General features: G+C 39.7%; 1 protein-coding gene and 1 long non-coding RNA gene across 2 annotated transcripts in view; one reads left to right on the forward strand and one right to left on the reverse strand.

Moving 5' to 3' along the window:
• LOC307044809 overlaps positions 1–17,866 on the reverse strand; it is a 449,985-nt gene that overhangs the window by 132,065 nt on the left and 300,054 nt on the right. The window lies entirely within an intron of this gene.
• The window catches only part of adamts3 (ADAM metallopeptidase with thrombospondin type 1 motif, 3), a 201,035-nt gene that overhangs the window by 59,960 nt on the left and 123,209 nt on the right, over positions 1–17,866 (forward strand). The window contains exon 5 of the mRNA XM_079690199.1: positions 11,657–11,844. Coding sequence (XP_079546325.1) covers positions 11,657–11,844 — 188 coding nt within the window. The remainder of the gene's footprint in view (positions 1–11,656; positions 11,845–17,866) is intronic.

Genomic DNA, 17,866 nt, shown 5'->3' on the forward strand with positions numbered 1-17,866 from the left:
TATAATACATTTAGTTCAGTAAAGACAAAATCCACAGCAAACTGAAATTGATGAATACTCATTCATAGTCAAATGTTTTTCCTCCAAAATAAACCTTTATTTTTGGTGTGCTGTCTCTGCGCTGTCACCAGCAGCCTCCGTGAGGTTTTTTATCAGCTCACAGGTTTCCAAAATGACTCATTTCAAAGCAGGTACATGTTCAGATACAATGTTGGTGCTAAGTGTATTTACAGCAGGATAAAAGAGCAGTTCATGGTGATGGCTTTGCCCTTGGTGTCAAACATTTAATTTCACATTAACTGAGGGAGTATATTTCTTTTAATGAAGTCTAATTTGTGTTATACTCCCCCATAATTCCAGCTTTGGTACAGGTTTATTGATGTTGGAGTCTCAGAGAAACATAGTCTGATGCAGAACTCTGGACTGAAATGAACTTAGAACTGAGGCAAAACAATATCATATGTTTCATCGCTAAATACATAGAAAATGTTCTCTCCACCTTCAATATCCGTAATCTGAGCCTGGTCCTTCGTGTTTCAAGTTTGACATGAGGATCTTCCTGTCTGTATTGTGTCAGTTATGTTAGCATATCTGGCCTACTGTATGTATAAAAGCTTGTGACATATCCACAGCCTCAGGACTGGCCATGTATTCATCTAAATTAGTTTCTTGGTATAACTTAAAGCTCACCTATTATGCTATATTTGAACAAAACGCCTTACACACCGGGGACACATATTTATGTATTAAAGACATCAAAACGTTCAACAAAACTGTGCCTTAATTGATTAAGGCAGTTCAGGTTTTATTTAATAGATTAAAGGGTGGGTGATACAGTTCAACATTGTTACACAGTCCAAAATAAATAAAGTCATTGTGATACAAACATGCTCTGTGGCTTTTCCCACATATATACAGTATAAGTAATACACGTAGACTAAACGAAAAACACCAAATATCACACCTCAATATTTTAAGGCGAAATGGTGACACACAACAAATGTCTTGATATTTTCAACAATGTGAGCTAATTGTTTTTTTTATAGCTACAGTTCATATTTAACAAGCACTTTTTATTCACATCCAAGATTACATTTGAACACGTCATGATTACATTATATATTTAAGCAATAGCTCACGGCCTGAAGTGAGCTATTGCTTTTATAAAACGGTTACCAAGTGTGGCAATATGAAAGAAAAATACACACTCTAATTTAAATAGTTTTTATTAGTAAATAATGATGTTCAAAATAAAATAGTCCCTCCGTTGCCTTCTGCACACAACATAGTGCAAGGTGGTTGCTATGCAACAACACTAACAGCAAGCGAACATATTAGACAGAGATCGTTGATCCATTATTTGGCTGTTTATTTACATTAATATGTATGTTGCTTTTTATTGTGCATCCACTGAAAAACTGTCCAGCATCAGTAGCATGGCTTACGTGGTCACTTGTATAGGTTGAGGTTGTTCGAGGCTGTTGCTTGGCGTGGCGAGAATATTGCTCCACTTTCTCCGGTCCCCGAGATTGGGCTTCCAGTAGCTCTGGAGAGAGCTTTCGCACCTGTGGCCTGCTTTGTTTCAAGACCCGCATAAGAAAGCTTTTGAATGGTGGTACTTTTCCAGTTGGTCTACCTGCTCTTCACGTAGCTCTGCATGTCGTCATTTAGGTGCTTTTTTTTCTGGAGATAGGCACTGCTCAATCCACTCCTCAATACTATAGTAAGACCCCCCTGGAGGTCGAAGTTAATCTTAAATGTTTCCATTTTATGCTTTGTAAGTTTGTTTCTTAACGGAAGAAATTTAAATATATTTATAAAACTGACAAGTCAAATCAAGCAATCTGATTGGTCGATAGCGTTTTTGCGGACCTCTTTGATTACAGATTTGAAAACATCGTTGCTTGCTTTAAAAGTAGAACAATTCATTATGTCAAACCTCGGAGAGTATCTAGATATCCCTGCCCTAATGCCAAAGGAACTGCACACTGAATATGTTTTTCCGTTTGATGTCTATGTCTGGACCGCTGCGTCAAAAAGGAGGGCTTCTGCCCCGTTACTTCTCCGCTGCTTTCTTGTTCCAGTATGCAGTTTGCTTTTCAGCCCAACGGTATACTGTTTTTCTCAGACGCGGAGGGATACTGACTTGTTGTGAAAAGTAACTTACAATTCTACCCGTGGTATACGCTCAGTATATCACGGCTAAGAACCAATCAGATTGCTTGATTTGACTTGTCCGTTTTATAAATATATAATATAATGTATCTGAATTGAGTTTGACCAGCATATGCGAGCCAATAGCACCTCCGTAACTGGCAGCTAATAACCAACATGCCTGTGGTATTTATGGTACTTTTGGTAGAAAAACTAGTACAGTTACGTTCGGTACTTACACAATCTTACACATGACAAATAATATGTTGTGTAAACATATTGGTTCTTTTATATACAAATATCATCCTTTTATACACACCATCAGTTATTTCCATTACATATGCGGTGACAAGGTGCACTATTTCAAACTCAAAGGATATTTTACTTTAGGAAGGAAGGCCTATTGAGGTTTATTTTTTGGGAAAAAGCAGCTAAGACTTTAGTAATGCTTTAATATAAAGCCCACTGGGAGCAGGAGTTTTGGCTTAAATTGTATTCCTAAAACTCCCCATGAGCCTGTTAATAATGTTTTACAAGCTTAGGGTGGGCAACGGAGAATGTGCATAGACAAAAATGCAGCTTTTTTGAATCCACATCACACTACACACAGGACCAAAAACATGCGTGGTGTCTCCACCGCTGGGAAATGCTTTGGCCAACATATGTTCTACTGTTGCGGTGTACTGCTTGTAATTAGACCGCTGTTGCTGCTGCTATCAACTCTACTGAGTCTGAGGGAAGAAAAGTCTAACAATATTGCCTCAGTCATAAAATCCAGTGTAATTATCCCAGGTTTTATGTGCCCTAGGAAGTAAAAAATGCCCTTACATGACAAGAAGTAAATTGCCAGCCCAAAATCAGCTGCAGCTTCAAAACTCCTTGGTACTTGAACCACTTCATTGCCATAATGATAAAGCTAGAAAGCATAGAAATGCTGCTTTCTAATCAATGTTGTTGTAGAATTTGCAGTCTTATTCCCCATAAACCAGCAAGTAAATAACAAAGGAGGAGACTGGAAGATATAAATGTCAAACATGAAATATTTGTGGCATAAATAGCATAACAGGTTTATCGGCTCTAAATCAACAATATATTTGCTACTTATGACAAATTCACACAAATGTTTGATAGGATGACATGACAATGTATTGACATTGGATTCAAACTGTAACTTGAATTGTTGGCTGAGGAATACAACTATGAGGCAGTTATTCTAGTTTTATGGTTGTAATGACAGTTTACTTGGCATATATACAGTATACATATTGCAGGAGGCTAAATTAAGTGTAAAAAACATTACTCCCCCCATTATTCTAAATAAACAGTTTAACTCCTTTCCTCATCACTCAGTAATATATTTCTGAGGTACTGGTGTTGAGCGGATAACCTGCCAAGACTTTTTTGATACACTGCTTGTTAACAGTCTGATTAGCAAGTTGGGATGCATACCTAGTTACATTGAAAAATGACTTGCACAGCCGATTTATTTTTACAGGTAACCCTTTAACTTTATGCCAATAAAAAGCGAAATCCTCATCAGATTGTTCAAGATTGCATTTCAGTTAACCACAATTCTAGCAAAGCTAGCTCAAGCATGATTAGTCAATACCAGGGGCGTCGCCTGGACCTGAAAACATTCGGGGTTTAGCCCACAGTGGCGCAACAGTGGAATTTTCTACTGCAACACTCCCCACACGCACAAACACAGTACACCCGCGACTGTTACAATGAAGGCTCGATAATCAGCTCACGGCATATAGGCAGGGGTAAAGTGCTAATTTTTTTATGAGTGGGGAGCGGACCTCACCTCCTCTAGGGGGGTCCGGGGGATGTTCCCCCTGGAAGATTTTTTTTTAAATATTGAAGTTAAAAGCATCAATCTGGTGCACTTTGAGAGCAACATTAAGACATCTACAGTATGGATACATCTCTCAACACATTACATTACATTTCATTTTAGCTGACGCTTTTATCCAAAGCGACTTACAATTACAAATTACAGGGACATTCTCCCTGGAGTAACTAAGGGCTGAGTGCCTTACTCAAGGGCACACTAGTGGTGGTGATCCAGGCGGGAACACCCATATGAAACAGAACTGTAAACAGATTTTCTTTTTCTTTATGGATATTTTACTAATCACTCCCCTTTTAAACTCTATTCTTGTTTTACTGCCATATAGTATTTCATAACTGTTTTTCCTTTATTCTCTTGTTTTTTTTATAACTATAATGATCATATGAAGGTGGGCCGCGGAGATAATCTTTTGAATAATTTGCGACCAAACCGTTTGAGACCCACTGAGATAACTTAGACTAAAGTTAACTATCTAAACACTCAGAGAGTCCTTTAGCTCACCTGAGCCTCTCAGTCTGTCAGGAGAGGACTCTCCTCCAGCTTGTTGTGGAAACAGCTCCTTATGTCCGTTAGTGCAGCTAGCTAACCAGATGCTAACATCACGGTCCCTGCTGGCACCGGTCCCCCTCTCTCCCTCTCTCTCTCCTCTCTCTCCCTCTCTCCCTCTATCACACTAAATGCGCTATCACCACACACACACAGAGCCGAGCTTGAATGACACAAGCACACGTTTATTTCCATGCAACTCTCTGATTGGTCTGGGGGCTCATGTATAACGCCGTGCGTAGGATTCACGTGGGAAGGTTGCTTACGTAGTAGAAATCCGAAAAATAGGTACATACATTTTCCGATTCACCAAACATTGCGTACCGGCGAGAAAAGTGCGTATGGCACTTCTTACGCTGGTTTCCCTTTATAAATCACAATCGACTCGAAATGCGGTGCAGCTTTTGCAGGCTTCACGTAACGCCCATATTTGCCTATAAGTAGTCAAAGAAGCGCCCATTCATTCATTCATTTTGACTGACTGCATGGAGAAGATCGCAGGAAATGACGACAGAACAGCTAAAAAAGACTTCTCACACCGTGTCAGATTTTGGTTATTTTGGGGAGGTCGAGATAAATCATATTGTTTGGGGGATCCTGTTTGAACCAGAGTAGCAGCATGGGGGTCGGATCGTCACCAAAATAAATAAATAAGTGGTCCGAAAAAGGTTAATGACAAAAAAAATACACATAGCCTTCCTCAGGCAGTGTGTTTGTACCGGGGACAGGAGACACCCCCTTGATGAGAAACGATCGGGGAATCCCTCCGGAATGGAGTCATGACGACTGGATCTGAATTATTTGTTTGTATTTGGTGGTTTGTGTTCCAGCTGTTGATCAGCAACTATATACCCATAATCCACCAGTTAAAGGAAATACAACTAATGTGTTGTGTTATATTAGCTGTACAATTTACCACATATGGTGTTCTTAGTTTCGATACCTCCTGTGTTTTATGAGCGACTTAAAACACGATTAAAGGTGATAGTATATAAAACCATGCTCGTATCTATACAACCTATAGAAATGCAAAACGGCGTCAGTTTAGACGTAATTCTGTCCTTCTGCATACCGCATCATTTATGAGAAAACATTTCATAACATTAACACAACATATTCGAGGTGGTTTTAAATAACATATCCGTATTTATTTATTTCTCCAAGTTATGTTTTTGTGTTCACTGAGGAGTCGCTAACAGGCGTTTGTTTAATCATTTTTAGATTGGCTTTAATCAATGTTTGAAAACGAATTCTCCATATATGATAAATGAGAGGTAACATTTTATTTATGGTATTATTTCCACATATTTCTCTCCCTTCTTCCTTCTGCCAAGGGTGTCGCAGTTTCTCGTCTCTCCCGTTTTTGTGCTTAGTGCGTACGCATGGGTTAGAGTTTGCGTGGAGGACCGCACGTTTTCCCGTCAAGTTAGTATTTTATAAATCGCAAACATTGCGTAGAAACTGGCGTACGCAATTTTTGGAGCGTATATCCCTTTATAAATGAGGCCCCTGGTGTGTTGCCTCTGTTGCATTCACTGAACACGGGAAATTACAGTTCTTCCATCCTCTCTTGTGTCATGATGAGTTTCACGTAAAGCACGGTTAATGTATTATGTTATTGAGGGAGAATTGTCCGGGGCTACAGAAGCCCCGAATGCCCTGGCCAGGCGTCGCCACTGGTCAATACAAACAGAAACGCTTCTGATACCAAAGTGTGTCATTGCCTATAGATTGTGTTTATAGAGACTCTCCTGTATAGCAATATACCTTGTTCCTAAAGTCAAGTCAAAGTTAACTTTATTGTCAATATCAAAATATGTTTGTACACACACAAAGATCGAAATACTGTTTCCCACAATCCCGAGGTATACAAAAACACATATCATTTAAAATACAAGAACACTCAATAATTACAAAAACCACAAAATAAAGGTTTACTTCAAGTAAGCAGGATATATATAAAAAAGGATGATGTACATAGTGCAAATGAGAGTGCAAACATTTCCATAGGAGCGTAACAGTGACTGGTGCTGGATTATTTGTGTCTGTGTGTGTGGGGGGGTGTTAAAGTCCCGGTCCAGTGGAGGCAGGGTGGAGAGGAGGGAGGGGGGGAGAGAGTTCAGCCTCCTGACAGCCTGGTGGACGAAGCTGTTTTTCAATTGTATTGTATTATATTAAAGTACAGCATGTGTGACAATTGGATGCAGCAACCTGTTGACCCGTCAACTTTTCACCTTATTTATCATGCCGCTTTATACCTTTCCCCTGACCTTGAAGACTGATTGGTTTGTGTGCTTTGAAATAAATTGTTTCCTGTTGTGGCCTGAGACACCTGAAATGTCATCAGATGTTTTTTTTGTCCTGTTTCATTCACTGAGCCCCTTTGAGACCACAGTCGAGGTCGAGCGGTGCCCTAACCCGCTCTTCTGGCGGCCTTGATCCTGTCTTTTTCACAGTCGGTTAGATCACACTCTAATCTTTTTTTTAGTTATCGGCTCACATGGGAAGCCAGTGTGAAAATGGAGGTGTGTGGCTGGCACCTGTGTGTATATTGCAGCATATCTAAATGGATGGGAAACAAACTCTCCTACTGTATGGGCAAGAGCAGTTTGAGTCTAAATGTTTTCTAGAGTTCATGACAGACATCAGGGTCTCTATGGATGAATGTATTCCTTCTCTAAGAGCTCATCTGGATTAAAAAGCATCATGTTATTATCAAGTCCATTCAAATAATTATAAATTATGTTCTGGTATTATATTTACATCCTCTCTCTAACAACACATCTGCCGAAAGATATCCCGCCCCCTCTCTTTACCCGTTTGTCCCACTTAGATGTTAGTTGTGCCACATGAGACAAATTACATTCAGCTCACAGAGTATAATTCATGAAATGTCCTATCCACCAAGTGTGCATTTCTGCATCATTTCACACACAGTGAACAGTATATAGGCCAATCCTGCAGCCCCAAACAAAACAGAAACAGATAAAAGGATTACAGGTCCATATTTTTATGCAAATACCCCAGATAATGTTGGACATTTTTCCATAAATAAAGTTCCTTTTTCCTGTTGAATGTTTTACCATTGTGATAACAAATATACAGACCGACTTTCTCAGAGGAGAAGCTTTGAGCAATATTTTTATGCATTTGAGTCTGAACAAAATTCTCCTTATGTTTTCCCAACCAGGTTAGGTACAGCATTAAAGTTCACCTAGTATGCAAAATCCACTTTTTCATGTATTTTATACGTGTCCCCTCTGTGCAAAGATAATCTGAAAGTTTCAGGAAAAAAGGTTCGCTCACTTTTTGTCCTGATCCGTTTATATAAAAAACCTGTCTGAAAATGAGCTGATCAGAATTTGGCCACTTTGTGATGTCAGAGAATCAGCACTTTTGAAACAGGGCTGAAACAGAGGGGATTATGGGATGCTGCAATGATCTGTTTGGTATTTCGTGCCAAACACTTCAGAGACATGTTTTGTATATAACTAAGAACTATAATATATTGATGAAAAACAGTATAGTAAGGGACCTTTAATGTGTCTCTCAGGGGTGTGGGTATCGCCTCCCGGCAGACACAGTAGATTTCCACTCCGGGCTGATGGTGAGTTGCCTGTCGTTTACCTCTGTGCCATATTTAGCCTGTGGCGGCTCTGGCTGGCCTCTCTGCCACCTTGCTGCTCTGTGCCACGTGTGGGCAGGCGCTAGACGGGGGCCTCTCCCATCTCCTGGGCTGCTGCTGCATGGTGGGGCTCCCCTGGGACTCGGTCATGGGCCCCGGGTGGACTGGAGAGAGGGGGGGGGCTCGTCCGCTGACTGAAGCACACTAGCGGTCTTAAGGAGCGCTGCTGAGGGGAAGTCCTGTGCTTTTGATGTAGGGACCTCAGAAAGCCTGTTTACTCAGGAGGGGGAGGGGGGTGCTGGCCCTCTGCACAAGAATGCCTGTGTCATGACGGGAGCGGCGGAGAGGAGGAATGCACTCCACAATCCCAACACTGTAGGAGCCGGGCCACAGCTGAGGTGGCAGCCATTTCTTCCTATTTATTTTAGCTCCCTCTCCACTCAATCAATGGCCCTGTCTGCGGCCCTAAGCATCCCTGGAAAAATGAGAAATGGCCTGCACTTTTATTTATGGCTTGAGATTTCCAAGTGTTTGCCAGCAAAGTATCTTCACCTAATGTGGATGAAATATAGAAAGTGTGACATTTATTTAAGAGTTAATCATTTATTTATTCAAGGGAAGTTCAGAGAACATGACGGGCCGTGCCTCACCTTTCATAGTTCAGTCCTTCACTCAATAAGTTCTGGAAAAGAGGTCTATTCATTTGACCTGGAGAGAACCCCAGTAAACTCGACTATAATCTCTAGTCTGAAGAAATATTTTCTTCCAAGAGTGCTATTGGACAATAGCAATACGTAATTATTCAATGATAATAAAGGATTCGGGCTTGAAGACCAGAGAAGGTTAATTCCAGTGCTGAGGGCAGACGCGTCCATCAGGTTTATCTACATTAATCTGCTCTGGAAGGAGATTTGTTTTGATTTGACCCTCTACCAAACTTTCTAACACGGGAGTACTAGAGCTTACCGAAAAACATCTCTTTAATAAACAAGCTGCTTGTGAGTCCATGTGACCTTTGTTTACCCAATCTGGTGTGTTTGTAAATGGGCTGCTTGAACCTACATGAACCCATTTTCGTTTTTGTTCCATGCCTGTAATGTCTTGCTGGCAGACTACAGGCGGAGTTTTATGGACATTACCAAATGAAAGATTAACCCCCTTGGCCTTCAGTTGCTGTTCAGTTTGAGGATCAGATTGAATATGTGGTGGCTGTAAACAAATGCAAAAGGACACCAGGGGGCTCTTCACACACACAGTCAGGGAGTCTGCTATATAATGAACTCTGATATAATGTATACATATGAGAAGAATTTGCACCGAGATATATGCAATAGAAAACAAATAAATCAAAGTGTATTCATGAAGCCCAATATCACACATTTTACATTTGTGTCAGGGAGCTTTAAAGTTTATACAGAATATGAATGCAAATATGCCACCCTTTGTCCTTAGACCCTCACATCGGACAAGAAAACACTCCCAAAGAAACCCCACAGTTAATAGTGGAAAATGAAAGAAACCTCTGGGGTCATCAAATCATATCAGTGTGTACATTTAAGCTCTCAACCTGTAGATCTACTAACTATCGTTATTACTTCATATTGCTCCCATGGAGTTCTGATTGTGTTTGTACAAAGGGCCTTTACAAAAGGCCTGCACTCACATCACAGTGACATTATGTTCTGATTCTCTGTTGGAATTTTTGTTTTTTATCCGCAGTTAACAATAATTTAAAGTGAAACACATTACATATTCACAGCAAGTACTTGTAATTTGTAATTTGTAATTACAAAAATCAAGCCAACACAGAAAATGGAGCTCTCCACTTAGCTGATGGAAAAATTCACAAAATAATCATATTGCAGGTTTCTTTCAATGGAGATTTTCAGAGTTTGTTCAACTGTGTTTTTTATGATTGATGGGCAAATGTTTAGCTTCAGTGAAGTTGTAATGAGAGAGAATGTCTCAGAAAACATTTGTGAAGCTCTGTTTATAAGAACCCTGAGTGCACTCAAGGTTCAGTCTCAAACGAGATTTAAATGAACCAAATACAAAACTAACAACAAAAAAAACGCGGTTGAGACCAACCAAAACAAACAGAAGGCGTAATCACAGCCTCGCTGTTGGCTCCAGTAAAGTAAAACTCTCTCTCTGATGATTCATCCACGAGCCAAGATGTTCCCCACCAGCTTTTCTGGTTGCATTTACAAGCAACCGAGCTGCTAATGCCCGAAATATTCAGCACTTCTGCCTCAATGCAGGGGGAAATTAAATCTGCAGTCTGTCTTACTGTAAAGGAAAGTGTAAAGTAAGGGATATCCGCTGCCAACTTATCACTGCTCAGAGTCCTGTACTCTCCTCAGGACTACCGAAGGGGCCAGATGAAGGATTTCATATCAGCAGTTGGATCTTTGACAGGGATAGCCTCATCTTCTGACTTTAAGGCTAAGCGGTATTAAGAGGGGCTTGCCCTTCCATTCAAAAAATAAATATTAGCATTTTTTGGATGTCGGAATCAGCGCCAGTCAAGCTGATAATTCACTACACTTTCAAATCCAGAGGAGAGATAAACTTTGAATTAAAATCTTATTTTAATGTTATGTTGCTACAGCGAATTATCTGAAACTAGAAATGTTTGTTTATTACTGGCAATGAATCGCAGTTTAAATGGCAATGATCAGCAGCGATTTTACCAAACTGTCACAGAGTTGTTATCTGCCTCATGAGCTCAACACTCCTGAGTGTTTACCTGATCAATGCTGCTCAAACAGCCATCGGTGCTTTTACAGAATGAGTCATCGCAGAACCATTAGTTGTTAGTGTGGCACAGTACTGTGCAAGTTCATTCAAGTTCTCCATTTAATTTCTTTAAAACCATTTGTGTGCACAGTGAAAAACTGAAACTAAATATTTAAATATTTGTATGTGTATTGTACCTTTTACATCATATGAAACTGAGATGTTACAAATCATTTGAGAAGATGTAAAACAAATATTTGGAGAGATGATGAGGGATTTGTTTGCAGTCGTCAAATATAATAGAACCAGGACACCAGCAGATTTTCACCTCTAACACCAATGCGCCTTTTTAATTCTAAAGCATTTTTTTTTTATTCTAAAGAAGACTTGCAGCTACATGACGGACGTATTTAAATAACCCAACCATGAATAATTATACTATTTTGTGAATTTTAACAAACGTTATATCAACATATCTAGTATACTACTACAAACTTACTTACTTATCGTCATGTAATTTATTTGTCTTTATATATATTATTATTATACAATGGGAGCAACTCCCTATTAACCCTATTTACTTATGTGGGATCAACAAAGTATATCTGATTGTCATTAAGCATTTCAAAATAAAAGCCCCATTTCAAATGTTTGGTTCTGTTGGTTAGGTGATTTCACATTGTTTGTTCTGCTTATTCTTGCATTAACACTCCTACCCACTCTTGTCCCGTGATCAGAACCAGAGCTGGATGTACCTGGGACTCTGGAGTCTGTCGCCCGGCAGGTCAACGAGACCGTCCGCCGCCGCCGAGATGCCGGGGAGGACGACTACAACATCGAAATCCTGCTGGGAGTTGACGACTCGGTGGTACGGTTTCACGGCAAGGAGCACGTGCAAAATTACCTCCTCACTCTCATGAATATCGTAAGCATCTTTCTTTTGTTTTTGTCACCAGATTTGTTTTTTTTGTTGCAGTGTAATGCAATTTGCCTACGTGCCGGATAAACAGGCAATACTTGGTACTACATTTTCTTTTCAACAGTTTTACACGAATGGTGCGTTCACACTGGACTCGATGCGATTTCTGGGGGCGACGTGATTACATGTAAAGCCAATGTTAAAGACGCGGATACACGCAAATCGCGTGACGTGTTCTTGCGAAAGCCAATCAGCGGAGAGGATCTCAGCCTGCCGCCACTGATGTTGAATCAGAAAACCAAAACATCAGGCGTTAGCTGTTAGCACACAGAGCTCACAGCTCCTCATATCTGTTCAGAAACTGGAGGAAAGTTATACATGTACGAAACACAGACATTTGAAATTCATAAGGCATGTAGACTGCATGTAGTGATATAACGTACGAAGTTTAAAATAATAAACACTGTCCAGATCCAGATATATAGAGCCAAAAGCCTCTCTGCAGTTCCTGTATGGTTCCACTATCTTTCTCCTTGAGCATTTCTTACATCAGTGTTCTTAAGAAAAGGCAAATGTGTTCGGGGATTACGCCTCATATTCCAAAATAAATGCACTGGCTTTGAGGAGTTTGAACTTTTATCTCATATCTTCGTTGAATGGGGATTTTGTGAGAATACAAAAAATGCAGGCTTAATGAAATCACCCCAGCAAAGCAGCACATACTCCCATCATAATAACTTGATTTTCCACATCCATGGAGTGCCCGATTAGCTGATTGCTTGGCCTCGAGGTTGCCTGTTTTTCTTGAGTACCTAGCCGAGTGTTTAACAACTACGCACTCAACACTGAACTTCCTTAAGGTACTCAGAGATATACCTACCTACGGTGAAGTCGGTTACTCCAATGGGTGGTGAGGATCATGATGAATATATACCTACACGTATACAGAGACTCCTTCCATTTTATTTCAAATTATTTAGTTGCCATGTGTGTGTAATATATTGTGGGCAAACTTATACAGTATCAGCATGGACCTAAAGTGGTTGGGGCAATTCAACATTTCAGAAAAGCTTAATCTGCCAATAACAGTCATGTTTAGCTATCTGCAAGACTAAAAACAATCCTTACTTTAAATATTTTTTGGCCACATTTTGGGCTCAGCCAATGGAGCGGCTAGTCGTAGAGCTTGGTTTATGTCATATACCATATGTGGTCAAATGTGGTTGTTCGGGACACACCTTCTGTGTGAGAAATACCACGAGGAGATTTTTAAGAGCTTTGCCAGGTGTTATATTTCTGTGGACAGATTTGCAGATATACTCTGCACAAAACATCTCTGCAAGGAATGTCTTAATCTTGTCAGCCTCATAGGGAACAGAATGACAGCAGGAAGTTGGTTGTTGATACTTTTTGAAATAACAGTCATTTACTTGAGTAACTTGATTTGATGAGTATTGACTTAAATGTGTAAAGTTAATTTTATTGTGTTGTTTTGTTATATTCATATAATTTCCTTTGTTAGTATCATTGTGTCGAAGTAATTAGATCCCTTACGTAAGTAAACTTAAAATACTATGGTCTCAAAATACTAATTCTGCATTCATTTTCAGAATAATATTAAGTTCACCTATTATGCAAAATCCACTTTTTCATGTCTTTATACATAAACATGTGTCCCCTCTGTGTAAAGAGACTCTGAACGTTTCAGGAAAAAACATTTGCTCTCTTTTTGTCCTGATCCATTTATATAAAAACCTGTCTGAAAATGAGCTGATCAGATTTTGGCCACTTTATGATGTCATAACGATGTTTTGGGCATTAGCCAATAACCAACCAAGGTAACCCCCCCCCACCTTATCACCTGAATATCCTCCGAGAGCACCATTGTGGTATTTCTAACCAAATGTCTTGCAGGGGGGCGTGGGGAGTGGCTCCTTATTTTCATCTAAAGTAACAGACACAGAATCAGCACTTTTGAAACAAGGCTGAAACAGAGGGGATTATGGGATGCTGCAATGATCTGTTTAGTATTTCAGCCAAACACTTCAGAGAAATCACAGCTAGAAATGTTTGGTTCTCAAAACATTCTGAGAATGTTACCATTCACTTTTCTAGGAATGTTTTAAGCGGGAAGTTTTCTTTTGTTTCCCAGAATGTTCTTCTGAAAGGTAGGATAACGTTCTCTAAAAACATTCTTAAAATGTTTGGTGATAACTTTCTTAAGATGTTTTTGATAACATTCTTAAGATGTTTTTGATAACATTTTTCGAACATTATGCCCCACTATTCTTAAAACGTTTTCAGCTGGACGTTTTGTTTTGGTTCCCAGAATGTTCTTCTGAAAGGTAGGACAACTTTCTCTAAAAACATTCTTAAAATGCTTGTTAATAACCTTTTTTAAATGTTTTTGATAACATTTTTAGAACATTATGCCTTACTATTCTTAAAACTTTTTCAGCTGCAAGTTAGATTTTTTTATGTAGCCAGAATGTTATTATTTTAGAGTAGGATAACGTGCTTTATGGTTCCGATTTATTAGAAGTCTTTTCTTTCTTTTTTTAATGCGACCAGCAGCTATTACAAGTCACTGTTGGTGTCACATGTACTGGAGGGGACCCAGAATCAGACTCGGAATCAGCTGGTGAAAGTAACATTTGTTTATTAGAAAAGGGGAACTGGGAGTGGAGGTTGGAATGGCAGCAGCGGGAAACAGTTGTTCCAGGGTGGAGAGGCCTGGCTGGTCTTGGGAGTGTGGAAGGCCTTGGATTCCTCCTGGGAGAGACATAAAAATGAGTGTGAGGCAAAAGCAGGCAAAGTTGTCATAGAATATGCTGGTAAAAAGCTAGAGCAGCACACAACAAACCGACAACCAACAAAGACACTATTTATACGCAGCCCTCGCAAACCACACACGGCCAGCTTATCCAACAGTTAGAACCTACATACGAGACACAACCTATATAGTCAGAAAAAAGTGTGATTATTTTCTGATATTTTACACAATATTATGAATACTGTGGGCCTACTTACCTTTGTGTGATTATAAGTGCATGTGAGTGAATATTGGCATGCACATTTGTTTTTATACGTCCTATTCATTGTCTCAATGTCTCATACATCTTAAGAAAGTTATCACCAAAAATGTTAAGAATGTTTTTAGAGAACGTTATCCTACCTTTCAGAAGAACATTCCGGGAACCAAAATAAAACGTCCCGCTGAAAACGTTTTAAGAACAGTAGGGCATAATGTTCTAACAATGTTATCAAAAACATCTTAATCTGTTATATATTTAAAAAATCCAGAATACAATTTTTATTTTAGATTCTATATATATTAGATACATAGATAAATAATTTCTAAGTAGCAGCCAGATGAATGTATGGATGATTTCACAGGAACATTTATAAAAAGAATAGCCTCCTGAAAACGTTTTCTGAATTTTGCTTTGAGAATGTTCTTCTTTTGTTATCATGTAACATTGAGGGAACGTTTTATAAAGAACATCTTTAATGTGTTACCCAACAACGTCCAAAACACATCCTTAGAATGTTGCAGGCAAAACGTTCCACCTTTGTTAACATATCACATTAAAGGAACGTTTTATAAAAAACTTTCTGTCATCTCAGGCCTTAATAACATCCTCAAAACATCCTCTGAATGTTGCAGTTAAAACGTTATGTCTTAGTTAACCTTAAACTATATTGGAACATTATTTGAAATAATAAACATCCTAAAAAGGTTCTTTGAACATCAGATGAAAACGTTTTCTTTAAAACATTATTAGAACCTGTAGGTAGTGTTAGCCAAAGTTGTGAGAACGTTCCCTGCTAGCTGGGGAGTCTGTCCCTGTGTTCTTCTGAAGGGACACATATCCAAAACTGGAGCCAGTTATTTTCCTCAGTACCGTAATGTGAATATTGAACGTCATTCTTAGAGGAAAAAAGTAGTTATTCCCTCAAGTGGCATCATGGATTTTGTAATGATTGGTTTGACCGACAGGGAGCTAGTGGAGGTTCTGGAGGATAGGGGTTATGTGTTTACAGGAGCCGGTGTGGGCGAGCAGATGGGTGGCCTTGGCTGTGCTGTAGTTTATTGAGAAGATGGTGTACCGTAGAGGATGCTGTTGCAGTAGTCGATTTGTGATGATTCCAAGGTTGTGTATGAGTGGGGAGGGAGATGGAGTGGAGTTATTGATGGTGAAGTGGAAGTTGTTATTGGTTTTGGTGAGAGATTTTGGAACGATGATGAGCATGTCAGATGATCTCACGGTTTAGTCTGAGGAAATTGCATTGCATCCCAGATTCTACTCTAGTGAGGCAGGTTTTGGTCCGGGTGGAGATGATGATGGATTTGAAAGAACTTGTCCAAAAATTAATTTTTAATATCGCATTGTATAAACGTTTTCCACAACTTCCAGAAACAGCAACACAACTTTTCAGTTGTATTTTCCCCCACGTCATCTGAGAGCTGAGTCAGCCATGAGTAAGCACTCTGTTCTGTCTCCAAGGCAGCAACAATACAGAGGAGGTTACATGCCCTCTGTTCTGCCATAACAATCACACACTGATTGTAACTGGTCATTATCTGAATATGTGAGGCTTCGGATCTAACAACAGCCCCTCTCTCGCAATCCTCTGCTGCTTCTCAGCGCTGTATCGACAGATCTGGGGTGATCACAGACAACACACAGCTGGTGTGGGATGCCAATGCATGTGTGTGGAATTTGTTGAGCTCACCAGTTTGCAGATACTGCCCCCCTCTGTAGAAGTGATTGACAAAGTAGTGGGCCATTAAATCCCATGCTTCTTCCTTCCACCTCTGTGACAGGGACTTGCATCAGATGGCAGATAAGAAATGTTCACTCATTAGGTTGTCACAGAAAAGCCTCTAGTGGGGAAAGAAATTGGCCAAGACATTTTATTTCCCCATTGTCTTCATTCTTTCTGCGGAGAGAGGAACGACTGTGGTTCCTCAGCAACACGTCTGCTGATGATCAAAGCTTCCCCCAGGGACCGGGGATGAGTTTAAGAGGATTGTTTGCCACTCATAAACACATTTTCTGATAGGCATTGGATAACGTTTATTTCTAACCCTGATGACATGTAGCGGGGTAGAGGAATTAGATATGGAACATAAAAGCAGCGAGCCGTCAAATCAAACAAAGGAGGCTAATTGTTGAAAAGCAGGTTATGATTTTAGATCAAAGAAGGCTTCGGGAGGAGATATATGAGCCAGCAGTGAGCTGGATTTTTCCGCCGTCTTATCGGGAAGATAGCGAGTGTGTTGCAGCTTCATCCCTGCTTTCTTAGTCCTGGCTGTCTTCCATGTGAAGGCGTCGTCTCAGAAATGTTTTCTACATCCTTTTCAGCCAGCACTGCAAATGCTTATTATTTTCAAATGCATATCTCAAGGAAGCATGGATTTCATAATGTTGTTACACTCTGTGTTGCAGTGTTGTACCTTTTGTCTGTATTCTGCTCTTCTGAGAATAGGGGGTTGTATTTACAGAACATTATAATTGTATATTGAGTTTTGGGAATGCAGTTTAGTTGGAAGCTGAAATTGATTTTTTAATCACAATGCTGGACCCCTACTGGCTCTGCTGATCGAGGCTCTCTGCTTCAACCGCTACACACTGGACCCACTTAAAGGATTTTAGTCTTCTGTTTGTCGATGGAAGCCGATCACAGCCCCATCATGTGTTTCTGGGCTGGGGTTAGACAATCTGTCTGTGATGAAAAAATGATTAGAAACTGAATTTAATACTTCATTGTTAGACAAAATCTGATATCTGTTTGGAGCAGTACAAATATAATATACTCCTGAAAGTACTCTTGGTAAATATATTGCTGTTAACTGGATGCAGAACTGCCACAGCTAGCTATTCTGAGGTGTCCACACAGACCAGCCCTTAACAGATAATTGTTTAACTGTAGATAGCCAATGATAAAGATGTTAAAGTTAATGTCAGTATGCGGTCTTCAAAGACTATTTAATGTAATGTAATACTCAGTTTGTCTGGTTATG

The sequence above is a fragment of the Notothenia rossii genome (assembly GCF_949606895.1).
Source record: "Notothenia rossii genome assembly, chromosome: 6".
Classification (NCBI taxonomy): Eukaryota; Metazoa; Chordata; class Actinopteri; order Perciformes; family Nototheniidae; genus Notothenia; species Notothenia rossii.